We start from the raw sequence: 14,864 nt of genomic DNA on the forward strand, positions 1-14,864 counted from the left end.
TACCTGTTACATGTTCAGAAAGCTGATCGGCATACATTTCAACAATCTGTAACGCCTCTTCCTCAGTAAGATCAGGCGTTTCGTACAGACTGACTGACACTTCTTTACCGTCAAAGCTAAACGATACCTCACCTCGTTCGTCCAAAGTAACAGAATAATCTGTTTGCGGTGTATCATACAATTGAGACGTTCGCTCCTCATGTATCGTTGATAATGATAAATTTCTCGCCAATTCGTGATCATTTGACAATTGAACGTCTTTTGCATTTTTTTTATCTAAAATATTAAATCAAGTTATAGTTTATTTAAGATATCATAATCTGTAAAAGAAAGTGTAAACAAAACTTTTAATTATATTTTTTGTACAAACTAATTACTTAGAAAAACGAAAGTGCTGAATACATGTATACAATATGAAAACATTTTATGTATTCTTTATAATGCTATTAACAGTATAAAATAATAAATATTTTAAATTTAGCGCTATTATGATGTCATATTCTTATTATACATTTCATATATTTCACAATATAGCAATATGTTGCCACTTCTCTACAAACACGTAATTGCAATTAGGTACAAAATATTTGCAGTAAAAAGTTATATTTTATTTGTGTTATTTGCAGAAAGAATAATTGAAGCAATCTGTTTGACAAATATTAATTTAATATTATTCAGCTATAATTTATTTATAATTACATGATTATGTTATTTAAAAATTTGTATAGAAACGTTATGTTTTGTTGATATAGAATGTTACACATTACAATTCAATTATTACTAGATACTAAAACCAAATTTTTGTATGCTTAAAAATGTTAACATTATGTTATAATTTTGCTGCTTTCACTAATTTAATATGGATATACTAATAGATTCGATTATATACGTGGATCAAAGACATTTGACACAATGGGTCCGTTTCGAATTACGCATCAAACACGTGCAGCATAATTTTACTTTACCATAATGATGTGATATCACTTTAAAGCTATAACCCAATCAGCACACAATATTTAAAAAATGTTTTTAAAAACATTTAAAAAACATTTTTAAAAACATTTATAAAAACATTAAAAATAATGGGTTAAGTGCCCTTTTTTTCATTAAAAAAATATTTATTTTAACATTAAAAAAAATGTTTTTCAAATATTATAAAAACGTTTTTAAAACATTTGAAAAAAACGTTTATTAAACGTTAAAGAAACGTTCTTTTTAACGAAGCATAAATGAGCAAAACAATATTTAAAAAAAGTTTTTGCAATAAAAAAATTTTTCAAAAACGTTAAAATTAGTGGATTTACACTCCTTTTTACATTAAACAATTTTTTTTAATATTGAGGTTTTTTTCTTAAGAATTTTTTTTCGGAAATTTCCACGCGGTCACCCATCCAAGTTGCGACTCCAGTGAACGTTGTTTGACTTTTATGATCGCTGCCGAACTGATTCCTTGTGATGATCTGTAAACACTTTGTGTGTACATCATTGATAGATCAAGTCAATATTGTATCGAAAAAACAAAATATATAATTAAAGTATATTATTTATTTAAATATATATAAGTTAATTTTTTATTGATTTTCATAGATGTTATTGAAACATTTTTTAAACAAATTTTAAATTTAATAATAATTGAAAAATAAAGATCTTAAATGTTAAATAAATAATAAATAAACATAATTTTATAGAGATGAAAAATAAGTAAAAAAATTAATATTAAATAAACATTAAATAAATATTAATTAAACATTTAAAAAATGCTTACTAAAATCATTTTTTCAATTAAATAATTCATGAAAAATAAATACTTAAACAATAATAACAATATTAAATAAATAGTTAAAAAATGTTTATTAAAAAAAAAAAAATAATAATTATTAAATTAATATTCAATAAATGTAAAATTAATGTTTTTGAAATTGTTGTTTCAAATAAAAAATTAATATAAAATAAATATTAAATAAATGTTAAGTAAATGTTAAATTAATGTTTTTATAAACGTTTTTTTTAAATAAAAAGTTAATGTAAAATAAATATTAAATTAATGTTGAATAAATGGTAAATTAATGTTTTTAAAACATGTTTATTCAAATGAAAAATTAATGTGAAATAAATATTAAATTAATGTTGAATAAATGTTAAATTAATGTTTTTAAAAAATGTTTTTTCAAATGATAAATTAATGTAAAATAAATATTAAATTAATGTTTAATAAATTTTAAATTAATATTTTTAAAAAATGTTTTTTTAAATAAAAAATTAATGTAAAATAAATATTAAATTAATGTTTAATAAATGTTAAATTAATGTTTTTAAAAAATGTTGTTTTAAATAAAAAATTAGTGTGAAATAAATATTAAATTAATGTTTAATAAATGTTAAATTAATGTTTTTAAAAAATGTTTTTTTAAATAAAAAATTAATGTGAAATAAATATTAAATGAACGTTAAATAAACATTTTCCCAAATCATTATTTTAAATATTTAGTTAATGTTAAATAAATGTTAAATAAACGTTAAATAAATTTTAAATAAATATTTTTTCTAAATCATTATTTTAAATATTTAATTAATGTTGAATAAATATTTAATAAATGTTTTTGTTATAATGAATTGTACAATGAAAAATTAATATTAAATAAATATTAAAAAAACATTTAAAAAATATTGTGTGCTGATTGGGAAACTAAATCATGATTCATTTATAAAAATTTATTGGTAAATGACTCTAAAGCCTCGTATTCACAATGCTAGAAATCGATCTGAGATCTCGGATAGAGACAGAATTGACCAATTGCATTTGAATCATTCAGTCAACTAATTAATACAATTGCATAATTCTTTTTTCATTCGACATCTCAAACTGGTTTCTAATATCGTCGACACAAAGTCTTTGTTCATGAAGTAAAAACAAAATTTTTTACTTACAAATATAGAGTGGCATAATTTACTTCTAAGGAATCTGCACTTGAAAAAAGTCTACAGTAATCGTCGTTATGTCTTTCCGATGTATATTCATAAGTGCATGCATTTATATAAGATATGTTACGTGCAATATATAAAAAGATAGGGAAAAACGGCTGCATCGGAAAAGCATTAATGTATTAGTATATATTCATTCATATGGAATGCGTCTTCGCTCGAACTTTAGAGCGCAAATTAATTATTTCTTAAAGTGGTAAATCGCTTAAAGTGTACTAAATTTTTTCATTCTTTCTTATACTTATATGTCATTCATTTACAGTTATATTTCACTCTACAAAATTTCGAGAATACAACAATTATACACATAAAAATGTACAATATGTAAAAGACTACCTTCAAATCCTAATAAAGATGCAGAACTACTGACTGTTCCCATACAATTAATAGCTTCACAGGTATATATTCCTAAACAGCAAGTGCCATCCTGTCCAGAAATAATTCGGTGTATATCACCGGGCTTCAGTTCAGCATTGTCTTTATACCATTTTAAAACTGGCTGTGGTACACCAATAACTTTGCATTCTAAATTTACAGCACCTTCTTCTGATAAGACAGCGCGTAAATTCTCAAGAAATTTCGGTTTTTTGTAATGCTTGGGAATGACTAGCTTTAAGAAGCAGGAAGTGACACTATGACCAAAATCGTTTGCTGCTACACACTTCCATTCTGCCTAAAAGAAATGTAGAAAAACGCTCATGAATATCTTTTACATTATTTGTTAGTACGCAAAAATAATTTAATCCTGACGTGGGTTTACAATGTCCGATACAAAGTAATATTCAAATAGTAAAGTGTTTACATTGTTGCTAATATGTTACTTGTAGTTATAACATATGTTATTATTAGAGTTATAGCAACTATATTCATATTTGTTGATAAATTAATGCCTCCATGATATGACAATTTTGGATTATTAATTTGCCAGCATATTGACAGCAACTTATTAGGAGTATAAATAAGTTTCCGCCGTTTCACAAAAAATGGCGCCACTAGTATGTTATGGTTGAAATTGTCTGTTGTAAAACGTTATATCGTAAGGTTTATCTGGCAACAACATAACCTTAAAATATTAGCGATTTTGTATCAGCATCATATATCTTTTTTTGTGCGAAAATGTCGAGTTTTGAGCCGAATAAGCATCATTTGCAGGAGCTTTCGATTTACTTCTTTAATTTGAAGAAATCTGCAGCCGAGGCGCATCGATTGCTTGTAGAAGCATATGGTGAGGCTGCCTTAAGTAAGAGAAGTTGCCGTGAGTGGTTTCACAAGTTTAAGAATGGTGAATTTGACGTCGAAGACAAAGAACGTAGCGGAAGGCCGAAAGTGTATGAAGACGCGGAATTGGAAACATTATTAGATGAAGATTCGTGCCAAACGCAAGAAGCACTTGCACTTACATTAAGAGTGACTCAACCAGCAATTTCACATCGCTTAAAATCATTGGGAATGATTCAAAAACAAGGAAACTGGGTTCCATATGAACTGAAGCCGAGAAACGTTGAACGCCGATTTTTCACATGTAAAATGCTGCTTGCCAGGCATAAACGAAAGGGTTTTTTGCATCGTATAGTGATAAAAAATGGATCCACTACAATAACCCAAAGAAGAAGAAATCATGGGGACCACCTGGCCATGCTTCAACATCGACAGCCAAGCCGAACATTCATGGAAAAAAGCTCATGTTGTGTATTTGGTGGGATCAGCTTGGTGTCGTGTATTATGAGTTGCTCAAACCGAATGAAACCTTTACTGGGGCTCTCTATCGAACACAATTGATGAGATTGAGCCGAGTACTCAAGGAAAAACGTGCCCACTATTACTCCAGACACGACAATGTTATTCTTCTGCATGATAATGCTCGTCCACATGTTGCGGCGCCGGTCAAAACCTACCTGGAAACACTCAATTGGGAAGTTTTACCCCACCTGCCGTATTCACCAGACATTGCTCCTTCTGATTACTACCTGTTTCGATGGCGCATGGCCTGTCTGAGCAACACTTTACATCATATGAAGATACAAAAAATTGGGTCGATTTGTGGATAGCTTCAAAAGATGAAGCATTCTTCCGACGCGGTATCTGTACGCTACCAGAAAGATGGGAAAAAGTAGTGGCTAGCAATGGACAATACTTCGAATAAAACATTAGGTACCGTTCTTTCACAATAAATGCCCAATTTTTGATAAAAAACGGCGGAAACTTATTTATACTCCTAATATATTGTAATTTAAAATTATCTGCTTCAAAATTTATGCCGTTATGTTTCCATATAAATAATAATCAATAATTATTAATAATATAATATTTTATAAAATCACACAATGTTAACAACGCGAGATAATTTTAATGTCGTTATTTTACTGTTTAACTTCCGTCAATGTACAGGGTGTCAGAAAACAATCGTTTTTGCTCTCGTGGGTTGATAGAACAAGTCAAACTGAGAAGAAAAGTCCTTTACTATTTTTTATTATTTGCAATAGTTAACGATTTAAAAATTAGTAAAGTTCGGCGAATAAGATCGTATTTTCCCTGCCTACCGCATGCGGGGTCCGCCCATCGATCGCCAGGCTAGGTGTTATCGTGCATCTTCCTCGCTTGACACTTGGTCGAGAGAGAAAGCATGATACGACGTAATGTTATGAAGAAATGCGGTGTTTTCTGCTTTGCGTTATGCGAGCGCTATATGGAATATCACGGTATTTGGTTGCGCACTGTTTTAATTTTTAATTGCATAAAGAAATTTACTCGGATTCAAAGATTTGTTTGAAGAATAATATAAATAGAATTACGATTCTCAGTAATAAATTAAAATTATGTCATTACGGTAATATAGTTTCAATTCATGGGACTAGTATTTTATACCGAGACGTAATTTTAATTAATTAATGAAACTCGTAAATTTATTAAAAATAATCACTGTTTAAACAATTACTTTTTAATAATCTGTAATAGAATCTGTAATAGAAAATAATTTTAATTTGATAAATTTATAGAAATGGTAAGCCAGTTTAATTTGTAATTGGCGTAAAACACAATGGGCGGATTTCGATAGCACACAAGACCAATAGCACACCACCACTCACAGCAGCCGGTGCCTAAAGTTTTTCCGTTGGGTTAAATAAGTCAAGATGATTGGTTGGTGAGCTATCGCACCGTGCGCTATCAGATCCCGTCCACAGCTGAGAGAGTACTGTAGCTATAGATAACACTGTGGGGGATATGAGGTTTGCGCGTCAAAACCGTTAGTTAGAATATCATTTTATTATAATTTAGCCACATAATTAATTATTTTAATTTAATTAGATTATATTACTAAGAGTTATTTCCCTATACATTATGCCCATAATTCTATTTTTCTTTGGGGAGACTAAGGACGCCAGTTTCACAGACGGTTTAGATATTTTACTGGTGCTACAAACTCTGCACATGCGCGAGTGCAATAATACCGAGATAAAAATTAATATAGTCGGCAAATGAGCACATACTTTCCCTACCCACCGCCCGTCCGTTGCCAAACCATTGGCAGCCGCGGTAGGCCGCGCGGTAAGAAGGGAGAAGCAGCAATAGCTTTTTTACCCGTCTCACCGCGCCGTCTATCGCGGCTGCCAATGGTTTAGCAACCGACGGGCGGTCTCCGCGTGCGGTGGGTAAGAAAAGTATGTGCTCATTTGCCGACTATATTAATTTTTATTTTGATAACTATTGCAAATTTTGAAAAATGGTAAGAGACTTTTCTTTTCAGTTTTGCTTGCTCTATCAACCTACGAGAGCATAAGTGAATATTTTGTGACATCTTGTATATACAGGGTGTCCCAGACCAATGTATACAGATTATCACGATAAGATAGAAGAGATCAAGATTGATCAAAAAGTCTAATAATATTTTGCGATATTTGCAACAATTTTCGAGTAATAAAATATTAAAGTCAGACAAATCAAAGCACGCGGAGAGACAAGCGGTCGCTCACCTGAGCCGTAGAACCGCGAACCTCGGCGCGGTGTTGGGGCATGAGGGAGCGATGCAGTGCCAAGCTATCCTTCCCCTCGCCGCGCGCCATTTACCGTCTCCTACAGTGGGCGGTCCTACGGCTCAGGCGAGCGACTGTTTGTCTCTCCGCGCGGTCTTATTCGGCTGACTTTAATATTTTATTATTCAAAAATTATTGCAAATATCGTAAAATGGTATTTTTTGATCTTGTTCCCTTCTACCTCATTGTGATAATCTGTATACATTGGTCTGGGACACCCTGTATAATATATACAGGGTGTCAGATAAAGTTCGCCCGTTGTCTCGTGGATTGATAGAGCAAATAAAACTGAGCAGAAAAGTTTTGTAACATCTTTCAATATTTGCAATAGTTACCGAGATAAAAATTAGTAAAGTCGACAAATGAGCACATATACTTTCCCTACCCACCGCACGCGGGAACCGCCTGTCGGTCGCTAAACCATAGGCAGCCGCAACGGGCAGCGCGGTGAGAAGGGAGAAGCAGCAACTACTGGCTGTCTTACTAACTATGCCTTGCTATTTTCTTTTATATCTCCTAAAATAGTGATCAAACAAAAAAATGTTTCCTACAAAAGTTACTTGTTTTTTTTTACGTAGAATAAGATCCTTTAATAAAAAATATACATTTCCATTAAAAAAAAAACCAAATTTGATTTTCAAATTATCTTAAAAATGCCCTCCAAATAAAAAATTGAGAATGCCGTTTTCTTTCCCTCTCAAAATCATGGAAAAAGTGTTTTAACTTTTTTTTGTATCTCATATTTTTTGAGATAATCAGCTGGAAAGTTTTCAAATGAACACTCTGTAGATATACATAGATATTGATAGAGGAGAAGAGGGTATGGCACCCATTTGTATTTTATTAAATAATTTTGTTTATAATTAACATTTTCTATTGAAACTTGAACGATTACATTCGTCAAAGTGTTGTTTGACAGATTTTAGATTCCAAGTAATGAGATATTTATTATTTAGGACGTGATTTATAAAAATCTAATTTACTGCATAATCGGTGAAAGAAAAAAAGTGATTATAATATGACTATCCATAAAAATAATTTTTAAAAATTAATATAATTAAAAAAAAGATACAGTATCTTGTTACAAAATTATATACCGAGTGCGTCAGGTATTTGAGGACATATTGACTTTAAAACTAAAATTTGTATATTTCTTGGAAAACTTATTGTATTTTAATGAAATTTTTACAGCAAACTACGTGACTCGTAGGCTCTACAGTTATTTGATAAAATCGCCTTCAGCGGCAATAACAGCTTCAATTCTCTGCCGGAAATGTTTGCATGCCCGAATTAAATGTACCTCGTCTATATACGTTATTACTGTGGAAATAGTTGCTCTTAAAGAATCAAGCGTGTTATGAGGATGTTTATTGATCTCTCGTTCAATAACGCCCCATACCTAGTAATCCAAAAGATTAAGATCCGGGGAGCTAGGTGGCCACCATTCCGGAATTCAAGATATTTTAACTTGTTTAAAAGTCGATGTGCTCGGATAAATTGCTGTTCTCAAGTTGTGCCAACATAAACTGATTTGCGCATCACGTAGAACTTGTACCGGATGTCTTTGTAGACAATGCGACGGATTGTGCACTCAAAAATTTGAAGATCTCTTGATATGGCTCTTATGGACTTTGAAGGGTCTTCATCAATAAATGCCCTGGACTTGCTGCACAAACTGTGATGTTCTAACTCTGTCTGAACGTGCCTTGTGTTTTCTGCTCTCGGTAACACTTACCACTCACATTGCCTTCAGATGCTTCTAATTCTCGACGAACTTTGTGAACAAATTGGGCGACTTTCAAAAATTGAGAGATTTCAAGATCGCTGTGATTTGCGTGTATAGCGACGATAACAGCGTGTTTTTTCATTTTCTAAATCAGCTTATTGTTTTCTATTTATGATTTAATAAGTAAAAAAATAAAAAAACTTGTTGCTGCAAAGTGGCAGGAACATATATGAGTGTCCTCAAAGACCTGACGCACCCTGTATTTTTAATTTTCCATTGTTTAGAATTTTTCTGATTTAGAATTTTCTTGCGTTCAGAAACTTTAGAAATACTATTAGAAATTTTGTTAGAAATATTATTTTATCCCTGTTGACATAAAACAACAAGCATAAAATGATGTCTTTAATGTTTCTAGACACCGCTCTCTAGAATAACAATCAATTTATCGAAGAAATATTTTGACATAAAAATTTTGCTTAAAAAACCATATTAATGAAATTCCATGTTATTGCTCTAACTTTGTGTAACTCGAAATGTGTATAGCTGAATAAAAAGGTAAATAACAATAGAACACTCAAGTGTATGTACATTCGTGATAATACACTCAAGTTTAAAAATAATGAGCAAATATGAGTAATTGAAGGTTAAAGGTGTACCTTGAAAAAATTTAGAAGTGGTCAAAAATAAAAATGTCTTATTACAATTGTCACTTATTATGTATTGTCATATCATTAAAAAACGGTGGGCTACTAAATGAATAACTCCATAAGCAATTGTTAGAATACGCCTAATAATTATCACCTAATAATGAAGATAACAGAGGTACCCATAGTGTGTCGACAGTAGCCATAATACTCTCTTCTCCTCTATATATGTAGAAATAGATATAAATATAGGTATTTACATATAGATATAGATATAGATATATCTTTGCTTGCATGTTGTTTCATTGTCTATATATTTGAAATCAATCATAAAACCAATTTTTAAATTGTACTCTTGAAAATTAATTAACAATTAAACTACCACAAAGGCTAATAAGAGTCAGTTTCAAAGGCGCAACAACTAGTTAAAAATTATCTTCTTTTATTAGATAAATCATCCACGAACGTTTCAACTCTCTGTAGCGTCAACCTTATTAATGTACAATATTACAGAATTCCATAAGATTACCTCGTCCTTATCATTTAAATCATGATTAAATCGCGTGATAACAGTCTTTACAATAGTATTATTTACTGATATTTAAAATTATTGAAGAAAAATATGAGGCAAGTTGTCATCATAAACAATTACAGATTTACGCGATTTTACTTATTGTGAGCCCAGACAGCACAGACCATCCATTGGACGTCCAGATTTGATTTCAATTTGGTCCATGGACTTAATACAAACGTTTTAAAAATGTACGTTATGAAACGTACAAAGTATGTTTACATTTGGACATTTTAAAAATGACCATTTTATTGAAAAAATTTTCTAAGTCTGCTCGCAATGTGTTGCTTTTGCTGACTTATTGACAATTTTTAAAAAATCGCACAAAGAGTTTTGCTTTCATTACGACGCGTTTGATGTAAAATGTGCTCTCAATCAGGTTTTAAAGCTTAGTTCAGAATGTAGGTAGCAAACAGCAAGCGTCGTGCCCAGATTGCACATGGACATCCAATGGATGTCCTCGGGGGACGTTTATAAGAAGTCCATAATGGTAACACTGGATGCTTTTGGTATGTCCAAAATGTCCAAATATACGTATTAAGTATGTTTTTAAAACGTCACTGTGCTGTCTGGGAGACACACTTTGTTATTTGGGTAATTGTAAAACAGACAAATTTACCTGTTTAGCTCTCTTTTCTAAAGAAAGTAAATAGTAGAAAGAACTATAAATCTCATAAAAACCTTACACGGCCAGTAATACTGATCAACTGAATGATCGTTGAATCAGTAATACAGTGCATATCAACATTTTTAAGATTTATTTCAGTGATTATCTATGACTGTTGAATTATGTTAATGAAAATACTGACTTTTTGATCATACAGTTAGCATTACAGTAGAATCTTTTTAACTTGGCTCTATGGGACAATAAGAACAGAATGTCAAAATTAAAGAATATCCTTAACACAGCACGAGCTTACCAATTACCGTGTACTTGCGTGAGCGCAATCTTTACACTCTGCCCTACAATATAAAAATGTTCTATTCTATCATGTACCTACTCAATCTAATTTAACCATGAGATCTGTACTACATAATACAGAAGCTGGATTTGGAGAACACGCTATGACATAGCGCTGTTGTATCATTTTACATCTAATGATAGATAAAGATAGAACGATGAAATAGCACTGATAGCGCGTTTTTCGAACCTAGTCAACAGAGTATTTCTTATAACTCAACCTTTGGGAATATTTCTGTTGTTTTTTAATGAAAAAATACTAAAAAAAATTGTTTATGAAAAATAGAATAAATGTAGAGAATGTTTATAACCGAGGGGCAGTAATACAAACTTTGAACTGTAAGCCAGTAAAAAACAGAAGTATCTTTTTGTTTTGCTCCGTGACTGACGCTTTGCCAATTAAAATCTTCAGATACCAACACATGATTATTGTTTTCATAAATTTTCTGGGAAGATTTTTATTTTCTGTATACAGGGTGTCCGGGAACTAGGGAACTTACTGCTTTGACAACTTAAAGGAGATAAAAAGGGACAAAAAAGTCTTATACCATTTTGCGATATTCGCTATAATTATCGAATTATAAAATAAAACGTATGAACCAATGTGCGGTGACGCCGCGCCATCGCGCCTAGCTCGTAGGCAAGAGCGCGCGGCGGGACAGATGACGCGTCGTTGTTTGAATTTGCACGGCGCGACGATCTGAATTTGCCGCAGCGCGCGTACGTTGCAAAAATCAAATGTGTTTTTTATCAAATGTGTAAAAAGACGTTTTAGCTAAAATAACACATTTGGTTTTTGCAATGTATGTACACGCGATGCGGCAAATTCAGACCTTCGCGCCGTGCAAATTCAAACAACGACGCGTCATCTGTCCCGCCGCGCGCTCTTGCCTACGAGCTAGGCGCGATGGCGCGGCGTCACCGCACATTGGTTCATACGTTTTATTTTATAATTCGATAATTATAGCGAATATCGCAAAATGGTATAAGACTTTTTTGTCCCTTTTTATCTCCTTTAAGTTGTCAAAGCAGTAAGTTCCCTAGTTCCCAGACACCCTGTATAAGCATTGTTACGTCCTGCGGAGTAACAATTCTTTTCTTTCGAAATCGATGCAACCAAGCAACCGAAAACCGCGAACAGATGGTCTATCTTAACCGCGCAGATACGCTAAAATTGTCCGGTCGAGACAATACGGTTGGTCTACCCTTGACACGTGCCGATTTTGGCGGAAGCAAGCGTTGAAACGCGGATGATTGACCCCATCGACACGAAACACTTGTCGCGCAATTAATAGGTAACGATCTTCTAAGGAATCTAACCGATAGGATGGATTACCCAGAGGAAAAAACAGATTAAAAACTAAACGCTCTGAGAGCGCGTGGGCAACAATAAGAGACAGTACACCTGCGGATTAAAATCCCATAGTAATCATAGGCAAAATCAGGTATAAAAAGAAGGAGCTCCGGAGCTCGGACTCACTTACGATCACTTACGCTCACTTACAGTACTCACTTACTCATTTGTTCATTTTCGCCATTGTTACTGTCATCCGCGATTCGTAGTTCACTCTAGTTCGATCCGTCGCACATTCCGTGACATTATATGTCCGAGTTTGTGACGTTCGGATTCGTACTCGTCATATTTAAATTTGACGCGGCATTGTGAGAATTTAGCCAACAAGTTCTTTTGCAACTTCCGAACACTCTGAGTGCCAACCGTCGACCAGCCGTCCGCCGTTGTAAGTTAAATCCACTCCGCCAAACATCAAATTGTTCGCACCTTCATAAATTTCAACCAACAGTAAGTTTTAGCCATGCATTATTTTTTTTTACTCTCCATAAGACTACCTTCTCTCTCTAGTAAGACATTTATTATATTTTTCAAAATACTTATATACCCAGTATTATTTCACCACCCTTCCTTTCCTCCCTCTATTACTCTCTTTACTTTCCGCAGGATACAATCGAACTCTCTTTCGATTGAATCCGCAATTCTTTTACTTTCCGCAGGATACAATCGAATTCTCTTTCGATTGAATCCGCAATTCTTTTACTTGCTGCAGGATACAATCAAATTCTCTTTCGATTGAATTCGCAACTCTCTTTACTTTCCGCAGGATACAATCGAATTCTCTTTCGATTGAATCCGCAATTCTTTACTTTCCGCAGGATACAATCGAATTCTCTTTCGATTGAATCCGCAATTCTTTTACTTCCTGCAGGATACAATCGAACTCTCTTTCGATTGAATCCGCAACTCTCTTTACTTTCCGCAGGATACAATCGAATTCTCTTTCGATTGAATCCGCAACTCTCTTTACTTTCCGCAGGATACAATCGAATTCTCTTTCGATTAAATCCGCAACTTTCTTTATTTCCATCAGAAACAAAGAATTCTCTTCTTTTCATAATTAAAACTCCTTTTTTCTCCTTTCTTTCAAGTAGTTACGGTCTAGATTTTATTTCCCTTTACTAGAAAGAGAGAACGTAGCCTTAATTCTTAAATTCATTCTAGTGCGTAATCGAGTCCCTGAGCGGAAATCGCAAAAGGCTATTAAGAACTGTCGGAGTCGTCGAAATAAGAAGCTCCGGAAGCTTGGCGCATTGTTATCGCTCTCCGAAAAATTAAACAATCTGCGAGGAGAAAATTCTGTTTTGCTTAGCGCTCTAACTAATTTAAGAATTTCCGACAAACCGACCGATTCATCTCCACCAGTCTCAAATTCGTCCCCCGAATCATTCTCTCCTTCCCCTTATCGTCATCCTTCCCCTTCTTACTCCCCTGAACCTCACGTAGAATACCAACGTTCCTCCTCACTATTTACTTCCGAAGAAATAGAAAATATCATAAACGAAATCCCAATAGAGCGAATCGAAGAAGTAGCCAACGAATTGGAAGAAATCTTTGACTCGGTTCAAGAACTACATGAATAACCAAAAATTTCCTGACCACAATATACACACCCACACACGCACATTTATATCTCGTTAAGCACAAATGTAACCAATTAGAACTTAAGTTTATAATTATATTTTTGTTAAGATTTTCTTAAATCGATCACAAGATTTTCTTCCCTCACACATATTCTCTGCAAACAAAAATGTTATTTGCGAATTAATTGTTATTATTTTAATCATCATCTATCATTGTAATCATTTATTTCTTTTATTATGTTAAAATAAATTGTAATCTTTAATTTTAACCATTTTCGTTTATTTCAATCACTTCTAATTCCCGCTCCAATAAAATTGCACTTGGTCCGATCCCGCGTAAAAGCGATTTAATTCGCTTACGCAAAATAAGGACTACACGAATGCAAGAGTTTGAATGAGAGTCGTAGGCCGTCATTCTCGACACCTACATTCTGACTCACCCGACGCATTTGACTCGTCGCACTCGCCCGGAAACAAGTGCGTGAGATTAGGCCTGTTCCGTTCTTCCTATCTCATTCAAATTATTTCCATAAGTTTCTACCTGCCAAACGACCCGAGAGACTTATTTCGAGAATTCTGGACGTAACAGCATCATTTTATTAATTTTTACATAAAATGATTAAATATTGTATTTTATGTTGTAACGAACCGCCTTCCGACCCCCCCAGACCGCCTAACCGTCCGAACCGTCCGGCCGAACATCCGCCGGAGGGCAATTAGCGGCGCATAGCGCCTAATAAATGTTAGCATAACAGAGCGAACTAGCGATCGCTCCCGCGCTCTCGTCTTCGCGCGCACGCGCTCTCGTCTTCGCGCGCACGCGCTCTCGTTCCCGCGCCGTCCGCAGCCACGCTCTGCACGCCTGGTCCGAAGCGAGAGACCCGAGATCGAGTGGCGGGGATGCTGCCGCCGGACCACTCCACCGTAACACGCCGCACATTCCCTCGCCGCGATGCTCGGGTATATAAGGCGACGTTCGCCGGAGGCAGGGACCTTATCCGCTTCTGGCCGGTCC

General features: G+C 33.7%; 1 protein-coding gene across 6 annotated transcripts in view; it reads right to left on the reverse strand.

Moving 5' to 3' along the window:
* Nucleotides 1-14,864, reverse strand: part of LOC113004714 (titin) — a 186,040-nt gene that overhangs the window by 127,128 nt on the left and 44,048 nt on the right. For all 6 annotated transcript variants that reach the window (XM_039450989.1, XM_039450987.1, XM_039450988.1 and 3 more), the window contains 2 exons: nt 3,319-3,655; nt 4-276 (listed from right to left, as the gene is read on the reverse strand). In XM_039450989.1, coding sequence (XP_039306923.1) covers nt 4-276; nt 3,319-3,655 — 610 coding nt within the window. The remainder of the gene's footprint in view (nt 1-3; nt 277-3,318; nt 3,656-14,864) is intronic.

Source organism: Solenopsis invicta, chromosome 6 (genome assembly GCF_016802725.1).
Source record: "Solenopsis invicta isolate M01_SB chromosome 6, UNIL_Sinv_3.0, whole genome shotgun sequence".
Classification (NCBI taxonomy): domain Eukaryota; kingdom Metazoa; phylum Arthropoda; class Insecta; order Hymenoptera; family Formicidae; genus Solenopsis; species Solenopsis invicta.